Source organism: Gorilla gorilla, chromosome 1 (genome assembly GCF_029281585.2).
Source record: "Gorilla gorilla gorilla isolate KB3781 chromosome 1, NHGRI_mGorGor1-v2.1_pri, whole genome shotgun sequence".
Lineage (NCBI taxonomy): Eukaryota > Metazoa > Chordata > Mammalia > Primates > Hominidae > Gorilla > Gorilla gorilla.
In genome coordinates, this window is record NC_073224.2 from 169,712,754 (window position 1) to 169,735,356 (window position 22,603).

The 22,603-nt window shown below is 36.6% G+C and overlaps 2 protein-coding genes across 11 annotated transcripts in view; one reads left to right on the forward strand and one right to left on the reverse strand.

The window, feature by feature from the left end:
* The window catches only part of ANKRD13C (ankyrin repeat domain 13C), a 94,541-nt gene extending 83,841 nt beyond the window's left edge, over nucleotides 1–10,700 (forward strand). Inside the window, exons 12-13 of one of the 2 annotated variants that reach the window (XM_019019725.3) lie at nucleotides 374–474; nucleotides 8,439–10,700. In XM_019019725.3, coding sequence (XP_018875270.1) covers nucleotides 374–474; nucleotides 8,439–8,569 — 232 coding nt within the window. In that variant the 3' untranslated portion in view covers nucleotides 8,570–10,700. The remainder of the gene's footprint in view (nucleotides 1–373; nucleotides 475–8,438) is intronic. The other variant, XM_019019732.3, reaches the window with a different exon arrangement.
* A 7,408-nt stretch (nucleotides 10,701–18,108) lies between these two features.
* SRSF11 (serine and arginine rich splicing factor 11) overlaps nucleotides 18,109–22,603 on the reverse strand; it is a 46,330-nt gene continuing 41,835 nt past the window's right edge. For 3 of the 9 annotated variants that reach the window (XM_031005440.3, XM_019019700.4, XM_063697704.1), the window contains 3 exons: nucleotides 20,079–20,174; nucleotides 19,615–19,753; nucleotides 18,109–19,510 (listed from right to left, as the gene is read on the reverse strand). In XM_031005440.3, the coding sequence (XP_030861300.1) occupies nucleotides 19,313–19,510; nucleotides 19,615–19,753; nucleotides 20,079–20,174 (433 nt within the window). In that variant the 3' untranslated portion in view covers nucleotides 18,109–19,312. Of the gene's footprint in view, nucleotides 19,511–19,614; nucleotides 19,754–20,078; nucleotides 20,196–22,603 lie in introns of all 9 variants that reach the window. The other 6 variants (XM_004025965.5, XM_031005453.3, XM_031005434.3 and 3 more) reach the window with 3 other exon arrangements.

Sequence of the window (22,603 nt, forward strand, 5' to 3'; positions counted from 1 at the left end):
AAATATAAAGATAAGAAGCAATCATTTATCAAATATGCAGGAAATCAACAAATATTAAGCACATAAGAGCCTTTTACACACACAATAAATTGACAGTGGAAATCAGCCACCCAAACAGTGAATCTAGTTACTAGCTTTGAGTCCATCTAAATATGGACCTAAAATCAAACAATTGTGAAAATTATGGCTGCACAATCAAAAGTTGTAAACCATTATAGAGTAAAAAGTTAGGAGGAATAAAGTCTGTAATTTACTCATCCTTAGTATCTGGAAGTCAGTACTACTGTCCAAGTTTGAAGCATGTAGTTGAAAAGCATAAGGACACAAGTCAATTTGAACAATGAAAACATTTTTTTCTTCTTCCATTTTTCAGATTATTGAATGTTTTAGAAGTAGTAGCTCCCTTCAAGCACTTTAACAAGCTTAGAGAATTTGTTCAGATGAAGCTTCCTCCAGGCTTTCCTGTAAAATTAGGTAAGAGAAAAAATTAGATATAATTTTAGTGTCCATTAGGAATATGGAGCTGTTTATTAACATTTAATAAGCAATTTCTTTTAAAGCAGGGGTCCCCAACACCTCTGTTGGTTCGTGACCTTTTAGGAGTGGGGTGCACAGCAGGAGATGAGCTGAGCGGCAGGCTAGTGAGCATTGCCGCCTGAGCTCTGCCTCCTGTCAGATCAGTGGTGGCATTAGATTCTTGTAGGAACATGAACCCTATTGTGAACTTCACATGTGAGGGATCTAGGTTGCATGCTCCTTATGAAATCTAATGCCTGATCTGAGATGGAACAGTTTCATTCCAAAGACTTCCCCAACCCCCACCAGTCTGTGGAAAAATTATCTTTCACAAAACAGATCCCTCGTGCCAAAAAGGTTGGGGGCTGCTGTTTTAAAGGAAAATAGATTTCCTCGTTGCTTACATTTTCGTAAAGTTTTTCAGTAATTATATGCATTTATTTATGTTTTGTCAAATATTTAAAGTGCCTGATGAGAATTCTTATTCTACTTGATTTAAATTAAATGTAAGGGATCTATTTCACACAAGAAAAGTGTGGGTAAACTAATGATGTATTGTAATAATGTTTTTCATGTGAAATAGGGAGACTAGAGATTAGCCCAGATTTTCAGCTATGCTTTCAGTTTCTGTGTAGTGAGAATGTTTCTGGAGTAAGCAGTTACTGTTGATGGATAAAGTAATACTCATATGTTTTATTTTTCAGCCCTAAATGTTTAATTTCATCTTAAGCAATGATCTTTAGAAATAGTACACTCATTTTTGCATATAGTTTTCTAACATATCAGAAACCAAGGAGGAAGACACTATTAAAAGGTGTTTTGGGTGTTTAGATTTAGATTTAGCATTAATTCAAGCTTCAGGAGCTCCTTTAACACTATCCATCAATTCAACCACTCAGTATTTAATGAGTGCTGTAATTCTTCAGATGTATCTTGTTTTATTCAATATTTTTAAAACCACATCTCAGAATACTTAGGCCAAAATGTTTTCATTGCTAAAAATTAAACCTGATCTTCACAATTTTGCACACTTGGAAATAAACATTTTCTAGATGAAAAATGACTTTTAAATAAGTGATTTTCAAAATGTCACTCTAGTTGCCCTTTGCAATTCAAAAGCACTAGGAAGCCAGTGTCTACTTGGAGAAATCAGTGATAAGATCTTAGGCAGAAATGGTTAGAAAACTAATGCAATTCAGAGCTGTGTGCCATAGCCATAAGGGATCTTTGTGTTAGCATTTCTGCAGAAGTTTGAAACTCCACTGCCATTTTCTATGGTGAGGAAATATTTCAAGTTTTAGACTCCTTCTAGGTACTGTGAAGAGACCCATGACAAACCAGAATAGAGAACAGGAGTTAAACAGTTGAGAATTTCAAACTATCTCTGTATTCACATCTATTTTTAAGTTCTAAACCCAAATCAAACCCCACAATACATTTATTTTTATGCAAAGGAAATATTTTCATTATATGAGAAGAAAAAAATCTGCAATCCTTTTTTTGCAGGCATTTCTCTGATGTAGAACCACATTATTAACAAGGAATAATCTTTTGCTTGTATACTTAAAGTTATGGGGTATTTGTTTAACTATTTCTCTTTTGTTTCTCTGTCCTTCTTTTGAACCAACCCTGTAAAACTTCCTCCTGTGTATGTTTAATCTTTCACCATTTCTTTTTCTACATTTAGGATAAAAAACACAACTGGGATAAATTATAAAAATTTGGAAATTAGGGGGGAGGGGGGAGGGATAGCATTGGGAGATATACCTAATGCTAGATGAAGAGTTAGTGGGTGCAGCGCACCAGCATGTCACATGTATACATATGCAACTAACCTGCACATTGTGCACATGTACCCTAAAACTTAAAGTATAATAATAAAAAAAAATAAAAAATCAAAAAAAAAATTTGGAAATTATTGTTAACACAATTACATGTTTTCAGAATCAGCCAGAGCTTTAAGTGCTGATTATGAATGGTCTTTTCTCTGATTGGCTTCTTCTCTCATTTTGCTCAAAGTCTAAATTTGACCTTCTTTCATCATCAAATCTTCATCCTCCCCCACCACTTTCTCCTACAATCTAAGCGCCGATGATTTTTACTTCCTTTGATACAAAAAGAGAATATCAGAAATGGGACCTCCCTCACTACTTCCAACACCCCATACAGATTTTTCTGCCCCAAGCCCAACCTTTTCTTTCATCTTCCTATCTCACTGGAAGTGGCGCCCCTCTTCTTAGCTTGAGTAATGTCTTCATTTGTATTATGGATCTATTCTCCTCCTAGCTCTTTTAAAAAGCTAGCTGTATCGCCGGGCACGGTGGCTGACGCCTGTAATCCCAGCACTTTGGGAGGCCAAGGCAGGTGGATCACTTGAGGTCAGGAGTTCGAGACCAGCCTGGCCAACTTGGTGAAACTCTGTCTCTACTAAAAATTAGCCAGGTGTGGTGGCGGGTGCCTGTAATCCCAGCTACTCAGGAGACTGAGGCAGGAAAATCACTTGAACCCAGGAGGCAGAGGTTACAGTGAGCCAAGATCACGCCATTGCACTCCAGCCTGGGCAACAAGAGCAAGACTCTGTCTCAAGGGGGAAAAAAAAAAACTAGCTGTATGAGTGACTTCATATTTCTCGTTTTCCTTCTACCTCTCTGTACTGCATTTTTCCCCTCAGTTGTTAGGCTTGCTCAGGTCTCTCCCCTTTTAAAATCAAACAAACAACAACAACAACAAAAAAAGCACCTGTAATTCCACCAGCACTTGCTTTAATCTTTGCTTTTCACAGCCAAGCTATTTGAAAGCCTACTTTTGTCTCTCTATTCTTACTTTCTATTTACAATTATATTTTAAATGGGGGGAAGGTATAGGGACATGAAGGGAGATAAGTTTACTTCACTTGAGTTGGTAAAATTATGACACCGGGAAATTGTGATACAGACACACACACACATACACACAATAATGTATACCTAGAGCAGCCACTATAGAAGCTGTAAAAAAGAGATAACTCAAAAACACCATAGATAAATTAAAATGAAATTCTAAAAAATAGGTAACCTAAGGATGGCAAGAAAAAGAAAACAGAGAAATGAAGAACAGAGAGAATGAACAGAAAACAAAAAATAAAATAGCAGACCTAAGCCCTAACATATTAATAATGCCATTAAATGTAAATGGTCTAAATATACCAATTAAAAGATAGTGATTGGTAAAGTGGTTTAAAAAACATGATCCAGGCTGGGTGCAGTGGCTCATCCCTGTAATCCCAGCTACTTGGGAGGCTGAGGTGGGAGAATTGCTTAAACCTAGGAGGCTGACGGAAGTTGCAGTGAGCCAAGATCGCGCCACTGCACTCACTCCAGCCTGGGTGACAGAGCAGGATTGTTTCAATAAAAAAAAACAAAACAAAAACCATGATCCAATTGTCTGCTATTTTCAGTAAACTCACTTGAAATATAATGATATAGGCAGATTAGAAGTGAAAGAGTGGAAAAAGATATATCATGCAAACACTAATCAAAGGAAAACAGGATTGGCCGTATTAAAATTAAGGCAGATATCAGAGCAAAGAAAATTATTAGAGACAGAGAGGGACATTATTTAGTGATAAAAGGGTCAATCTATGAAGAAGATGTAACCATTCTAAATGTATATATACCAAGTAACAGAGTTGCAAGATAGATGAAACAAAAATTGAAAGAATGGAAAGGAAAAATAGATCCACAATTATAACTGGAGACTCAACACCCTTCTCTCAACAATTGATATAACAACAGACAGAAAATTTGCAAGGATGTAGAACAATCAACAACATCATAAGCCAAAGGATTTAATTGGCATTTATAGAATACTCTACCCAACAACAGCAGAATACACATACATTTCAAGTGCCCATGGAACATATACCAAGGTAGACCATATTGGCTATAAACAAACCTGAATATATATAAAAGAACCGAAAATCATACCGAGTGTGTTCTCTGATTACAATGGAATTAAACTAGGAATTAATATTAGAAAAATAACAAGAGAATGTCCAAACACTTGGAAACTTAAAGAGCACTCTTCTAAATAATCTATATGTCAAAGGGAAGTCTCAAAGGAAATAAAACAATAAATTGAACTGAATGAAAATGAAATTGCAATATATCAAAATTTGTGGAACATAGCTAAAGCAGTGCTGAGAGACAAATGCCAGCAAGATATTTTTATAGACATAGGCAAGATTATTTTAAAATTTGGATGGAAAGGCAAAGAAGCTAGAATAGCTGTATTAGTTTTCTAGGCATTTAGATCAGACAAATGAAGAGTATGTTCACACACACACAAAAAGTACACAAATGTTTATTTTATATCAGCTTTATTTGTAATAGCCCAAAACTACAATTTTCAACAGGTAAATGAACAATGATACACCTATACCATGGGATATACTATTCACCAATAAAAAGAATGAACTGCTAATACATGAAACAACCTAGATGAATTGCTTGAGAATTATACTGAGTAGAAAAAAGCCAATCCCAAAAATTATATACTGTATGATTCCATTTATATAAAGTATTCGAAGTGAAAACAACTGTGGCAGTGAACAGTTGAGTAGATGCCAGGGACTACAGAAGGGGTGAGGCATAAGAGAAGCAATTGTGGCTATAAAAGGGCAACACTGTGGGATCCAACATGAGGACAACATGTGGTTATGGAAATATTCATCATGTTTTACTATACTGTCAATATCCTGATTTTTATATTGTATTATTTGTAAGATGTTAAAATTGGATAAAACTGAATAAAGGCTACAGGAAATCTCCCTTGCTTCCTCCTTCCTTCCTTCCTTCCTTCCTTCTTCCCTCCCTCCCTCTCACTTTCCTTCCGTCCTCTTTCTCTCCCTCCCTCCCTTCCTTCCTTCCTTTTTCTTTTCTTTTCTTTCTTTCTTTTTTTTTTTTCTGAGGCAGGGTCTGACGCTATTGCCCAGGCTAGAATGCAGTGGCATGATCTCAGCTCACTGCAACTTCTGCTTACCAGTCTCAAGCCATCCTCCCACCTCAGCCTCCCAAGTAGCTGGGACCACAGACAGGAGCCACCACACCCAGTTAATTTTTGTATTTGTCGTACAGATGGAGTCTCATCACTTTGTTGCCCAGGCTGGTCTCAAACTCCTGAGTTCAAGTGATTTATCCACCTTGGCCTCCCAAAGTACTGGGATTACAGGTGTCAGCCACTGTGCCTGGCCTGTATTATTTCTTAAAATTGCTTGTGAATCTGTAATTGTCTCAAAATAAAAAGCATACTCACTTCCTTAGTTCATTACAGATTCTCTCTTCCTGTTTATTTATTATTGATCCTTATTGTTAAATGTAGTAGAAACTTTTCTGTTTTTATACTAATCTCTTCAAGATTTGACTTTTCTTATTTTGAAGTCCTTGGCTCAATGAATAACTGAGACAAGTCACTGCATTTTCCTCTGACTTCTTTGATAGACTCTCTTGGTTTTCTTTCTCCCTCTCTGGCTGCTCGTTCTGGAGCACATCTCCCTCTTCACTCTTGTCACCTTGTATTATATTCTCACTACATCTGCCAAAACTCCAGTTATGGTACTACCCCGGTCACACCCTTCCGTTGGCTTTCCACCTGATCCAGAGTAAAAGCTGAAGTGTTTTTTTTTGGCCTAAACTCCACCTGATCTGGCAGCCTATTTCCCCTCTGACCTCATTGCCTGCTAATCTTCCTCTCATTCATTTGGCTGCACCCACATTGGCCTCCTGGCTGTTCCGAGATTAAACCAGATGCTTCCTTTTAGGGCTTTTGTACTTCGTGTTCTTCTATTTGGAATTTTCGTCCTCCAGGCAACTGCATGGTTTGTTCTTATCTCAGGTCTTTACTGAAAAGTCCCTTCATTGAGGTTTTCCTTTGGCCACCCTATTCAACAGCTCATACCCCCAACACTGAGACTCCCTATTCTGCTGTCATGCTTTATTTTTTTCTAGATAGTCATCATCATTTATTTGTTGTCTGCCCCTCCCAACCAGTGTAATCTCTATAATTGCATGAATTTTGTTTCTTATTTAGTGATGTGTATCCGAAACCTAGAATGGGGTCAGCAAACTTTGTCTGAAAGATAATAAATATCTTAGGCTTTGTGGGCTCTATGGTTTCTGTCACAACTACTCTTTTTGGAGAATGAGAGCAGCCATAGATAGTAAGTAAATGAGTGGGCATGTTGTGTTCCAAAAAAGCTATTTACAGACACTGAAGTTTGACTTTCATGTAATTTTTTTTTTTTTTTTTTTTTTTTTTTTGAGATAGAGTCTTGCTCTGTTCCCCAGGCTCTAGTGTAGTGGCACAATCTTGGCTCACTGCAACCTCCACCTCCTGGGTTCAAGCGATTCTCCTGCCTCAGCCTTCTGAGTAGCTGGGATTATAGGCACCCGCCACCACACCCAGCTAATTTTTGTATTTTTGTTAGAGATGGGGTTTCACCATGTTGGCCAGGCTGGTCTCAAACTCCTGACCTCAAGTGATCCACCTGTCTCAGCCTCCCAAAGTGCTGGGATTACAGGCGTGAGCCACCACGCCCAGCCTAATTTTCACTTCATGAAATACTATTCTTTTTTTCCCCTAAACATTTAAAAATGTAAAATACTTTCTTAGCTTATGGGCCCTACCAAAATAGGCCTGGCAATAGGACTTAGTGTACAGACCCCTGGATTAGGATAGCATCTGCATATAGTAGGTACAAAGGAATAATTTTTTCCCCCAGAAATAACTGGAAACTCTATAATTGTTATGTTGATTATTGTGTTTAAATCTAATTAAGGTATTTTGTTTTCCTTTTTACATAGGAACATAACTTTCTGCAATAAAATACTAGCTTATATCAGTTAGACTTAATTTACTCTGTGCCCTTACCCTAGGTAGACACTTGAATTAGCTTTCATATACTCATTTCAGAGTTTTTAAAAAAATGATTTATTATTATTATTTTAAATAGAGACAGGGTCTCCCTATGTTGCCCATGCTGGTTTTGAACTCCTGGGCTCAAGTGATCCTCCTGCCTTGGCCTCCCAAAATATTGGGATTATAGGTGTGAGCCACCACACCCAACCTCATTTCAGAGTTTTAAGGGAATTTCAGAGTTTCTTTATTTTACATATGAAATCCCTGAGGCTCATGAGTAAAATGATTTATAGGAATCTGAATCCAGGCTTTATGATTTGTACTCATGTCAGTAACTCATATGAGGAATAAAACTAAACATTTAATTTAATGTATTTGTTCATTTTATTTATTTTACTCTTTCTGATTCTTATGTAATCATTAACTTGCTCATTTTAATTGCTAGATTTTACTTAAACAATTTCAGCTAGAAATATATTTCATTTGGAAGATTAGGCTGTGGTGGTATGATATTTTTCCATTTCTGATGAGACTGTTTTTATCCCACATATTTAAGTGATAGGTTGTTTTTAATGTTTTAAAACAAAAAAGGATTAGAGTATTTTACTTGGGCTAGTAAGAATGAAAATAAATCAGCTCAAAGAGTCAGAATAGTAAATATACTATAATCTGAAGAGAAAAAAGTCAGAATGCAAAAAGTACAAAAGTAGCTGTCCTTCTGCCCCAAGAAGAAGAAAAAAAGACTGGTAGAATCTGGCATTATATTCTTAAGACTAGGAAGACATGGGATCTTGAGTTTTCAATATAATGCTGGATGCCTGAATGTCTTTTTCTCCTCACTAATCAATACCCAGAACTCTCCCTGAAACACACACTCAGTACTACATATATTTGAATTATTCTGGTTCTTGAGTATTTTTTTTTTTTTTTTTACATTTTAAGGAGTATGGACATCTCCAGTAGTACTTTGTAGTCTATGAATATTAACATTTGATTTTACAATGTTATCATTGATGTTCTCTCTGTAGATATACCTGTGTTTCCCACAATCACAGCCACTGTGACTTTTCAGGAGTTTCGATACGATGAATTTGATGGCTCCATCTTTACTATACCTGATGACTACAAGGAAGACCCAAGCCGTTTTCCTGATCTTTAACTGACGTGGAAAAGGATGCCATCTAACCAAGGAAAGAAAATACAGAGACCCTAGAAGTGGATCCAAATAGAAGGGACAAATGCTTTCAGTGAAGAAAAGGGAATTACACATTGAATCGACACATCAGTAACACGATACAGTGAAATGGGCCTCTAATAAGAATTTTAGCGAGTTTTCTGATGTGCCATTTTTTGTCTTTTTAAAAATATACATATTATAAATGTAATAGTTTGACACATTAATGACCCTAAGACCTTCGTATGTAAAGCAGCTATGAGTGCTGTGATTTGTTTTTAAAAATTTTTACACTTCTTGTTGAAATATATATGCATATAAATATATCTATATCTATATCTATATCTAAAACACTCCTGGACCATTAACGTAAATCAAATGTCTTAAGAGATATGGAGCCCTTTTAAACTTGTCATCTTTATGCAAGGTGACATTTATAAATATTCCTTCGAGCTTTGTTTTCATAAAATGTAAACTATGTAACATTATGTATAGTTCAGTAATTTGAATGTTTGTTCAATATAATGAACTAGAAGGAATGCAATTTTCTGTAGATGAATGAACCAAATGGTAACCATTAAACAATTGCATTTATATGTTGCAATACATTTCAGAAGGAGCGTTCACTCTGCAGGGAATAAGGTACCTCCTTTAGCACCTTAGTGCAATTCATTGTGGTGCTATTTGTTTTTACCTGAATGTTTGTTACTAATCTTCCTTTCATAGAACCTCTATTTTTTTTTTTTCTAAACTTGAGTTTGAGTCCTTGTTAATGGTCGTCATAAGGTAATGGTTAGCATGTTTAAAGATATTCCTCTTCCAAATCTCAGCACTTTAAAAAAAAATTCCAAATTTTTAAACTTGCTTCCTAATAAGTGCACATTGGTCTGATTATTTTGTTTGTTTTTAGTAGAATATGGATGCATTGGTGTCAGTTTTAAAAAACAATACACATATTTTGGACAACCCTACATATTTAATCCTTTCAAAATAAGATAAAAACATTTTATATGCTAACAATATATTTGTTACAAGTTAAAGTCCAGAAGTATACACAAGATTGATTACTCCTATTATTTTTTTTAAATCACAGGAAAATATTGATTTCATTGTCTCCAAAGTGATAAAATCATGTATTACTCATTTTTGCACTTAAAATTTTTCTTATTTATTCCAAGGTGGTTTGAAGGTCCAAGTATGAAAATAAATTGGGGGGATTAATGTATAACAGTTACAAAGTATCATGTTGTATTGAAGAGCTTACTTAGATTGATGTTTTTAAAATGTATCCTGATGAATGTCTCAAGAATGCATCTGTCAAGTTTTTTAGACTGACCAGTAGCTTAAACTTTTTCCAGGATTTTAGGTAATTTGAAAGGAGTTTAGAGACCCTTATTGAAAATATGATTTAAAAATCCAAAGCATAAACCGTAAGAAAAATTTTAAATAAACATCTTTAAAGCTGCATCTTCCATACTGATACATGCATTGCGTATGTTGACATTAAATACATTTTATAATGAAGAAAAATAATCATAGTTAAAAATTGAAAGACCTAATTACTACCTTACATGGACCTATTGAATTTTGGGGGAACGTGTTAGTAAACCCAGACTAGCTTTGTTGAATAGAAGTTGATCCCTGTTATTTAGGAAATGGGTAGATCAAAATGACTTAGAGACTGAATTATCCTATCAGTGGTTACATGGGGTTGGAGACACTGAAAGGCAGTGATCACTGTTGCTTCTAGGCTCCCTTACTTTGTAGGAATATGGTATACTTTCAGGAATATGCTATATATGTTTTCATAAGTACAGACACCTTAAGGAAGAAAAAAAAGTGGGTAATTGAAGCTTGTGGTTGATTAATTTCCTAACAGCACAGCTATGAATATTTTGCTGGGGTACACTGGAGGTAGGAAGACTACTGGAAATTTTTGCACTTGAATTTTGTTTTTAAAGCTTTTTTCTTTAAAGAATGGTAGAAACAGATTATCCATTCCAAAATGTCTTTTCTCTGATCACAAAGAGCAAACAAATGTCAATATCTCTTATGATGGTGAAAAAAAGGAATTAATCGATGCAAATAAACTTTTCACAGTATTACTTTTAATGAAGATTTTTTGAAATGTGCCTTTTAATCCAGTTAATGAATGAAGCTATATGCAGTGTTTCAAATGAATAAGTCAAAACACCATATGTCTTCATAATACCACACGAAAAATCAAGATTTTGCAATATAGGTACACAAAATTCTATATGTTCTCCATTTGTGATTTTGAAACTGTTTAAATTGGTAGGGGGACAATTGTATAGTCATCTTCAATGGCCATTTAGAAATGGTTAATATTCTTGCCCACTGGTATGGTATCCAGAGAAGATATGGTTTCCATCTTTGAGAAAATAATTCTCTGATGAGACAATTTGCCCTCTGTAGACATTCACATACAGAGAATTGCCAAACTTCATAAAAGGGTAGTATGAAGTAGATGCCCTGATTTTTGTGAGTATAAGAAGTACAGATGATGGTTTGGAAACTGTCACATCTGTCTGCTGATACATGTTAGTAGATGAAAAACTGTTTCCTTCTGCTCAGAACTGGAATTAAGCCCCACTCATGCTAATAAAAATGGGGTTTTATAGTAGTATTCACATACAGTTTATTATTCACACCCTGGGGGAGGGTGATGAATAATGATTATTTAATGAGCCCTCTTCCTAGTTTTCCCTAAGTCTGCAGAAGACAAAGATCCTGTTTCCAGGCCATGAAAGGACTGAAGTAAATATTGTAAATAAGTACAGTTGACCCTTGAACAACATGGAGGTTAGGGGTTCAGTTGAAAATCTGCATGTAAGTGGACCTGTGCAGTCCAAACCTGTGTTTAACTGCTGAATTAAAGGTGCTTCCTTCTGCTCATTGATATTACCCATATTTACAAACATGCTAGAGAAAAGCAACTGGTGTAAAACTTGCCCCCACTAGAGAAATGGACAGGAGGTATTAAGTCACTTGTAAAGATAGCAGAACTAAGCTTGGTAAAAGCCCATGATTGTTTGTATACTATAAATTAGCCAAAACTACTCTTGCAAAGCATTTTATGTCAGAAATCTGGGGCAATAGTAACTCTGGTTGCCACCTAAAAATTTCATGACATGTTAAGAATCACATTTTTTACATCATGCAAACCATCCTTACGGAGTGAGCTTACCTTGTGATGAGCTTTTTAATTGTTACAGTTCATTTTAGAAGAGTAATACTTTCAGTCATAATGGTACCTATGGTACATAGAATTACAATTTTGCTTTTTCCACACACTGAAAAATATTGAAGCAAAATCTTAAGAACTTCTAAGAAAGGTGCTTGTTAATCATTCTTGGTTTTCATCATGTTTTGTGGTGAAAATGACTTTAATTAGAGTAGAAACATTGTCTAACATATAACCAAAAAGATAAAACCCACCACTTATTTACCTGTACCTCCCATATATAGAGTTCTTGGTGACTAAAGAAGGATGACAGTAATTGGGATGTTCTAAATACAGTTGTGTGTCACTTAATGATGGGTACATGTTCTGTGGAATGCATCAGGTGATTTTGTCATTGTGAGAACCATATTGGGTGTACTTACACAAACCTAGGTGGTATAGCCTACCACTCACCTAGACTATACAATAAAGCCTATTGCTCCGAGACCACAAGCTGGTTCAGCATATTACTGTTCAGCATATTATTGTACTGAGTACTGTGGGCAATTCTAAGACAATTTGCACATTACACAAATTGTACTTACATTATAATATATTTGTGTATCATCTAGACATAGAAAAACTACAGTAAGAAAATGATATAGAAAGATAAAAAATGGTACACTTGTATAGGGCACTTAGCATAAATGGAACTTGCAGGACTGGAAATTGCTCTAGGTGAGCCAGTGAGAGAGTAGTGAGTGAATGTGAAGGCCTAGGACATTACCGTGCACTCCTGTAGACTTCATAAACATACAGTTAAGCTATGCTAGATATATTTTTTATATTTATTTTATATACATTTTTTGAGACGGAGTCTTTCTCCGTCACCCAGGCTGGAGTGCAGTGGCGCAATCTTGGCTCACTGCAACTTCCACCTCTCCGGTTTAAGCAATCCTCCTGTCTCAGCCTCCCAAGTAGCTGGGACTACAGGCACCTGTCACCACGCCTGGCTAATTTTTGTATTTTTAGTAGAGACGGGGGTTTCACCTTGTTGGTCAGGCTGGTCTTGAACTCCTGACCTCAGGTAATCCACCCGCCTCAGCCTCCCAAAGTGCTTTAAATTTTTAAACTGACTCTTGTAATAACACTTCACTTAAAACACATTGTACAGCTATACACAAATATTCTTTCTTCATATCCTTACTCTGTGAGCTTTTTTCTATTTAATAAAATTTGTTTCTACTTTTTAACCTTGTTTGTTTTTTGAGACAGAGTCTCTGTCGCTGAAGTGCAATGGTGCGATCTTGGCTCACCGCAACCTCTGCCTCCTGTGTTCAAGTGATTCTCCTGCCTCATCCTCCCGAGTAGCTGGGACCATAGGCGCATGCCACCATGCCCAGCTAATTTTTGTATTTTTAGTAGAGACGGGGTTTCACTGTGTTGGCCAGGATGGTGTCGATCTCTTGACCTCGTGATCCACTGGCCTCGGACTCCCAGTGCTCAGATTACAGGCATGAGCCACAGCGCCTGGCCTTACTTTTTAACCTTTTTTTTTAAAAAAAAAAAACTAAAACATACACACATTATGCTAGGCTTACACAGGGTCAGGATCATCAATGTCACTGTCTTCCGCCTCCACATCTTGTCCCACCGGAAGGTCTTAAGGGGCAATAACATGCATGGAGCTGTCATCTGCTGTGATGACAATACTTCTGGAATGCCTCCTGCAGGACCTGCCTGGGGTTGTTTTTCAGGTAACTTTTTTTTTTAATAAGTAGAACACACATACTGCAACAATAAATAGTAAATACATAAACCAGTAATAATTTATTACCAAGTATTATGTATGGTACATAATTGTATGTACTATACTTTTTTTTTTTTTTTTTTTGAGACGGAGTCTTGCTCTGTTGCCCAGGCTGGAGTGCAGTGGCACGATCTAGGCTCACTGCAAGCTCCGCCTCCCGGGTTCACGCCATTCTCCTGCCTCAGCCTCCCGAGTAGCTGGGACTACAGGCACCGGCCACCACGCTGGGCTAATTTTTTCTATTTTTAGTAGAGACGGGGTTTCACCGTGCTAGCCAGGTTGGTCTCGATCTCCTGACCTCATGATCTGCCCGCCTCAGCCTCCCAAAGTGCTGGGATTACAGGCGTGAGCCACCGCGCCCGGCCTAAATGAACACATTTTAACTTTGTCAACTTAGTGAATAAAAAAGCAGTTTTTACATTTAATATAACGTCAAAATTACATTTAGTATATTTTCAGAAAGCTCAACCGTTTTTTTTTGTTTGTTTGTTTTTTTTTTTAGACAGTCTGTCGCTTTGCCTAGAGTGCAGTGGTGCAATCTTGGGTCACTGCAACCTCCACTTCCCGGGCTCAAGCAATCCTCCCACCGCAACCTCCCAGGTAGCTGGGAGTATAAGTCCGTGCCACCATGCCTGGCTAATTTTCGAATTTTTTTTTTTTTAAAGACACAGAGTTTTACTATGTTGTCCAGGCTGGTGTTGAATTCCTGGGCTCAAGCAATCTGCCTGCCTGGGCCTTCCAAAATGCTGGGATTACAGGTGTGAGGTACCATGCCCTTCAGAAAATAACTTTTTTGAGATGGAGTTTCGCTCTGTCGCCCAGGCTGGAGGGCAGTGGCACGATATTGGCTCACTGCAAGCTTCGCCTACTGGGTTCACGCCATTCTCCTGCCTCAGCCTCCCCAGTGCTGGGACTACAGGCGCCCGAGACCACTCCCGGCTAATTTTTTTGTGTTTTTAGTAGAGACGGGGTTTCACCGTGTTAGCCAGGATGGTCTCAATCTCCCGACCTCGTGATCTGCCGGCCTCGGCCTCCCAAAGTGCTGGGATTACAGGCGTGAGCCACCGCGCCCTGCTAGAAAGTAATTTTTTAAATTACACTTTGGGATAACTGAACGTGAATGATATTAAACATCATTTGGAACATTCTATTTTTTGTGACCCTAGACCTTCAATTTCTCATGCGCAAACCATATTTTAGCAAACTAGCCTTTTATTTTTATTTATTTTTTGAGACAGAATCTCGCTCTGTCACCCAGGCTGGAGTGCAGTGGAGTGGGGTGGCGTGATCTTGGCTCACTGCAACTTCTGCCTCCTGAGTGCAAGCTATTCTGCCTCAGCCTGCCAAGTAGCCAGGATTACAGATATGCACCACCACACCCGGCTAATTTTGTATTTTTAGTAGAGATGGTTTCACCATGTTGGCCAGGATGATCTCGAACTCCTTACCTCAAGGGATCCACCCACCTCAGCCTCCCAAAGTGCTGGGATTACAGGCGTGAGCCACCGCACCCAGCCCTAACTAGCTTTTTTTTAAAAAAGACATCATGGTACTAATTTTAGTGACAGTGCATTGCAAAAATAACCTTTAAGAAATTGAGAAATCTGAGAATGATGTGAATGTGTCACTTCCATTATTTTTGTAAGAACATTTTAATTGGTCACCTAAAAATATTAGTCATATCAGACTGTAAATTGTCTTAAGACTGCTAAACATCGGCCGGGCACGGTGGCTCATGCCTGTAATCCCAGCACTCTGGGAGGCGGATCACGAGGTCAGGAGACAGAGACCATCCTGGTCAACATGGTGAAACCCCGTCTCGAGTAAAATTACAAACATTAGCTGGGCATGGTAGTGCATGCCTGTAGTCCCAGCTACTCGGGAGGCTGAGGCAGGAGAGTTGCTTGAACCCGGGAGGCGGAGGTTTCAGTGAGCCAAGATTGCATCACTGCCCTCCAGCCTGGCGATGACCATGACTCCGTCACACACACACACACACACACACACACAGATTGCTAACCATCTTCTATGATAAACCTTAAGTATATTCTAAAGAATATTACCACTGATAAAAGAATTGTCATGGTACTCACCTAAGATATTTTGCTAAGAATGTCTAAATAAATTTCACATATACTTTGACATAAAATGAAAATGGGAATAGAAACAAAACGGAGTAAAACAGGTTGAAATTCGAAATATCTACCACTCCAAAAATTGTCTCATTGAGAAATTTAGAAAGGTATAATTACTACTTCTGCTAATAAAACCTTAATAGACATTCTGAATGCTTTTAAAAGTACGAGTAACAATTCCATTACACCCATATTTAATTAAAACACAACCACATGTACTTGATTAGAAAAAATAGTGTAAGCAGCACAGGGATGAAATGCATTAGCTGGTTTTGAGGCAGACTGAGGGAAAAGAAATCTCAATTCCATTTGAAAAGATGTGTATCAAACAGCATGCATGGATCCAACCCTTCATCTAGTGCCCAACTGAAAGTGATAATTTTGCTAGAGATAAATTTGATGTATTAATACTGTAATCTGCATGACATAAGCTGTATAATGCACACTCCAGAACCTGACTCAGTTTTAAGATGTAGCTCCAAGGTTAACAGTAATTTTTATCCTCTCCTTCCTTTTATTCCTTTTCCCAAGTGCCTATTTACATTTTTCTGTCTTCCACGTATAGAATTGCCACTAGGAAACTTACCTAAGATCCATCTTCATGAAAACAGTTAAGGGCAACACAGCCTTTTCAATAAAAGGTATGCAATTTATTTTGTGCTTTTAACATTACCCCCTACACAAATTATTAGTTACATAACTTTTAAGGGCCCCATAATCAAGTAGCAGCTATTATTTAATGTCCCAGGCATCGAAGGCTACATTTTAAAAATTACTGTTTTACAAATACAGATGGGGTCTTGCTATTACCCAACCTGGAGTGCAGTGGCATGATCATAGTTCACTGCAGCCCCAACTCCTTGGGTTCAAAGTGATCCTCCTGCCTCAACCTCCACAGTAGCTAGAACTACAGGTGTGCACCACCACACCTGGCTATTTTTTTGTAGACAGGGTCTTGCTATTTTGCCTAGGCTGGTCCTGGGCTCAAGCACTCCTGCCTTGGCCTCCCAAAGTGTTGGGATTACAGGCATGAGCCATAGTGCCCAGCCAACAACTTTTATATGCACTGGGAAGCCAAAAAAATTCATGAACTGCTTTATTGCAGTAGTCTGGAACTAAACCCACAATACCTCCGAGGTATGTCTGTACTTTGCAAGGTAGCAATCACTTCCATTTTACCCGTAGGAAACTGAAGGTAAGGAACACAGTTATCTCCAGCTCTATGAAATAAAGACCAAATGCATGACTGGACTCTATCTTTCCATTTAAAAAAGCTCATTGTATAGCTACCACCTCTTGTTCACTCCTAAAGGATTTAAGCAAATAAATAAGGACAAAACATTTTTCTAACAAAAACCACTTTTATTTTTAAATCAATTTACTATCAAATACACAACAGAACTCGGTGTGGAGGCAGTGTTTGATTTCAACTGGTTATCTGTTAAAAGGCTTGTGTCCCAGTGCAACACTACCTTTGTGCAGAAAATGTTCACTAAAAATAATCCTAAGAATGGATAATCTCCACTGCAGCATCTTGTCAGTGGCACTACTTATAAAAAAATGATTCCCTTTAGAAAAGCTAGTATATTTGTATTCAGAGATTACAAGTGAGGGAACACACTGTGAATGTTATTAGGTTTACCATATGTGAAATTTGTTTTTGACTTACAAAAATGCCCATGTCACATTGTTCACCTTTTATCTACTAAAGTTTAAAACAAATGTCATTTGTGTTGAACTTTGTTTTTTAAAAATGCAGTGATTAGGACCATTATTAGAACTTCTTTTACTCACTATAGACAAAATTCTTTTTGATAAAATCTTTAAAAAGTTACTTACTACAAACTGTAAAAACAATGCTGTTTTTCTATATGGCATTTCAGTTTTTAGGTTAAAAAAAACAAAACAAAACCCTATTTATACTCAAAACTTGGATAAAAGCTACAATTCCAAGTCTCAATTTCCCTTAACCCCAGCCACCCAAACACTACTCATTTCATAAATGAATACTATTTAGTACTGTACAGTAGATACATATCGACAGCTTCTATACTACTCCAGAAAAGGCAAATATCTATATTTCACCGAAAATATAAATTTGCTAGATATAGGTGGGATTTGTTTATACTAAAGTTCATTGCTTTATCCAACCCCATTCCCACACAAAAAATAAGCAATAAAATGATACTAAGCTAAGAAAAGGACTATTTTGGATAGAAATTAAATCATTTTTGACAATTTTGATGGCAATTATCACTACAGTGATAGACTTCCTCTTTTTACTATACTGAAATATGTGGACAGAAAGGGAAAGAATTTGTAAAATGAATGAGGTAAATGTCATACATTCAGTAGCGTAAATAAATACAAATACAGTTTTACAGGAACATGAACATAAGTTTAAGGGTTTTATTATCAAAGTCTTGTAAAACAATTTCAGAAACTGTACATCAACATGGCACAGACTGTAGCCTACTTTTGTTTCTACTGCACAAAAGTGAAGCTTGAAACTTCTGTAACTAAGAAAACAGTTGCCTACTTTGCATATATAACATGAAATCACCGTGTGCATAAGATTACTACTGCAGTAACACAAATTTATTGGTTTTATACAACTTGAGATCAAATAAAGGTACATTATCAAGTAGATTTGTCTTATTTTAAAAGCATATGAAGGTCAATTTAAAATGCACTACCCCTTTTTTCCAACACGGAGCTTAAAACAAATTAATGAAAGAGTGGAAAATTCAAAATAAGGGCAAGAGATAAGGTTTTTTTTTTTTCTTCTTTTTTTCCTTTAAGATAGACTCAGGATAGGTAGATAGCTTTCACTGATGTAGATGTGGAATAAATTATTACTTCATGAAAAAAATTCCCAAACATCTTATGAAAAAGTATACAACTCTACTTCAAAATATGCTATTTACTCACTGCCAAAGACAGTTTTATTTGAAATCTTGTTTCTGTATTTAAACCCTAATTAGCCACCAAAAAAGGTTAGTGCATAATAACCTTTCAAAGTTAAACAAAAGCCACAAAAATTTTGCCACAAGGCTTAAAGGATTATCTATTTCAAATGCTCATTTCCAGATGTAACTATAAGAATGTTAATTTGTCATGTCAACAAACAAGACCATAAGTAGATCCATCATGTTGGAGGATTTTAATGACATTTAGGATATTCTTGCCACAATAACATGCAATCAGTGCATTTCCTACATGGCTCTATTACGGCAATGAATCAAATTATAGAAATACTATAAGTGAACTTACTTAATAAAGGATATCATACGACATAAACAATCCATGCCTGCTGTAGATGCATGCAGCTTTTCATTTTTGTTATGAAGCAGCACCAGAATAGTAAAACTGCTTGGTTACTCAATCAGATTTCACCATGACAAGAATTGGTTACCTCGTACCATTTTCTAAAAGCTTTTTGATGTAAATAACTAATATCAGTAACAGGAGCTTTATAACCATTTATAACTCAGAGCTGTATACATCTAGGTTTGAGATGAACAAATACAGCATTAACAAATCACACAAAGGAATGACACTGATGCAGGTATACAGTTGGATTCCCTCAGAAGCAATATTCAGTCACTCATATCCATGTCTTCTTCATGATGATCATCCCCATTCACTTTGGATTCTCTTAGTGAATCACCAGTTCCCTTTTCCACAGAACATTCCTTTGTTTTAGGGGAACCTGTTTCTATTGGTTTCTTCTCTTCTTTTTTCTCTTTCTCACTGTCATACCCCTGTTCCTCTTCATCATAATCCCGTGTAACCTGCTTTGCCAAGGAGAATAATAAAAGTAAACTTCTCCAAAGAAAAATAACTTCTGAAAGTACCAACATCAACCCAAATATAAAAATAAATCAATTTGTAAACATACTTTTACATCTTTATCACTCTCTGATTTTCTTTCCCGGTCCTTTTCCTTATCTTTACTCTTCTTCTTCTTGCTTGTTGATCGTTCTCTTTCATCCCTACTTCTTTCTTTGTCTTTATCTTTCTTCTTCTCCTTTTTATGTCTAGAATGACAGTAGAATGTACAGCAACAGGTTTAACTTGTTTAGATGATGAGCCTGACTCAATTTCACAGGATATAAGTAGTACAGCAAAGATCCAACTTCAAAACCTTGGACGATCAAAGTACACAAGTAACATACGCTACAAAACTAACTTGTTTATAGGACTAAAATGTTCAATCCTTAATGGTGTTTAAGTCACAAGTCAGAAGGAGAATACATTAAAACATTCTTAAGAACTGTAACTGCTGAAAAGCTAAAGGACAGTTTTAAAATGAAAAACCTCTGAAAAATATAAAAAATACATTTAAATGATTAACATTCTTACCTCCTAGGGGATGGTGAGCGAGACAATTTTCTTTTAGGAGACCGAGGCTTTTTAGGAGATCTTGTGCCACTCCTGCTTCTTCGTCGTCGTCTCTCTCTAGAATCACAAATGTGCAAACTAGGTTTTAAAATACAGTGTGATCTTAAAAATGCAGACACATCATAGATGATTCTAACAATGAAAGATATGGCCGGATGTAGTGGCTCATGCCTATAATCCCAGCACTCTGGCAGGCTGAGGTGAGGGGATTGCTTGAGCCCAGGAGTTCCAGACCAGCCTGGGCAACATGGTGAAACTCTGTCTCTACAAAAAATACAAAAAAATTAGCCAGGTGTGGTGGTGCATGCCTGTAGTCCCAGCTACTCAGGAGGCAGAGGCAAGAAGATCACTTGAGCCTGCGGAGGTTGAAGCTGGAGTGAGTTGTGATAGGGCCACTGCACTCCAGCCTGGGCAACAGAGACCCTGTCTCAAAAAAACAGAAAAATGAAAGATTGTTTCACAATACTGGTATAAGCTAAACAATTAAATGAGTAATATAATCATCTGCAAACCATGAATCTTTCCCTTTACTACCCTCAAGAAAACTCCTAATTTCTAGCAATTCTTTTAATTGATGACAAAATGTTAGAAATATTAAGCTTGAGAAAAAACTGATTTAACAAAACTAATGCAAGAGGGGTGACGTGTGAAGTAAACTATTACTGAAGAAGTTAGTTTTTGGTTCAAACATTCAGTGTTCAGAGTAAGTACAGAATAATTCAATAATGTGATATAGAAGGTAGTTACTAATAAAATATCCCCACATTCACCTTTAAATCATTAGATGAAATTCAGAGAACTAGTTAGTGGAAAGGTAGAAACCTTATGCTCTAGCAAAATCACCCCCCTGCAGTCCCCCAACAACCCTGCTTTCACCAATTACTTTGAAGATATACAGCCGATATACAGCCTTCCCCTCCTTTTTACTGTAACTTAAAAAAAAAAAATTCTGTTCCTGATTCTCAAAAGTTATCAGACTTAAAAAACCCTGTACTTAGTTGTCTAGTTTCCAAATGAAGCTTTTTTTCTACTTACATAGCCCTCTGTGACCCTTGTCCTGGAAACGTTACACATAACTGAGCATTCACTTATCAAACATTGTCACGACTGTGCACCTTATACTTTTTGCTACTGTCTTATGTAACTGAAACTCCAAATTCTCTAGACGGAAGAAATATTTTATATTACATTTCCGTGTCCTTCAACAGACTGTAGCACAACTACAAACACAGTGGGTATTTAATAACTCACAGAAGATGCCTTAATTTAGAGTGATCCAATAATACAGCATGAGAAGGCACTTACAAGTACATTATATAAAGCAACAGGTAAAAAAAAAAAAAAAAAGCCTCAACAGTTTTTAAGGTAAGAAAATATATGTAGTACCTTCCATCTTTTCTATCTCTTTGCCACCTATCCCTCAGGCCTGATTCAGCATTTCCTTCTGTACTTATATTTGGTTTCATTTTCATCCTTAAAAATTTAGTTTTTAAGCAAATTTTCACCACCCCAAAAACTCCCTACCCTTTAGTTATCACTCCAATCCTCCCTATCTCCCCAGCAATCAGTAATCTACTTGGTATCTTTATGGATTTGCCTATTCTGGGCATTTCATATAAAAGGAATCACGCAATACACGGCCTTTCATGGATGTTTGCAAGTTTCATCCATACTGTAGCATGTATCAACCTTATTTATTGCTGAAAAATATTCAATTGTATAGATACACCATTCTGTTTATCCATTTGTTAATGGATAGTTAATTTTTTGGCTATTATGAAATAATGCCACAAACATTCACATAAAAGTTTTTCTGTGAAAATGTTTTCATTTTCCCCCAGGGGTACAACTGATGGGTCAAAAACCTCTATGTTTAACATTTTTAGGAAATGCCAGACTGTTTTCTAAAACACCTGTACCAGTTTATATTCATACTAGCAATGCACAGGGTTCTAATTTCCCCATATCCTAATCAACACTTACTATCATCTGTCAGGCTCAGTTATCATCTGTCTTTTTGATTTATAACCATCCTAGTGACTGTGACATATCTCACTGTGGTCTGGTTTGTATTTCCTTGGTGACTAATGATGTTGAACAGATTTTATGTACTTACTAGATATTTGCATATCTCCTTTGGAGTAATGGCTACAGATTCTTTGCCATTTTTAAATTGGGTTGCCTGTCTATTGCTGAGTTGTAAGAGTTCTTAATAGAGAATATATAAAGAATTTTCTATCTAGCACTCTAGGTTTTTACTTTCTTGATAGTATCCTTTGAAATACAAATGTTTTAAATTGTGGTGAATTCCAAAATTTTCTTTTCTTCTGTTGCTTATGCTTTTGAAGTCATATCTAGGAAACCACTAAGCTCATGGTCTTAAAGATTCACTTTTGTTTCCTTCTAAAGGTTTTATAGTTTTGGCTCTTACATTTAGGTCTTTTATACATTTCAGTTATTTTTTTTTTATATGGCATGAACCTACT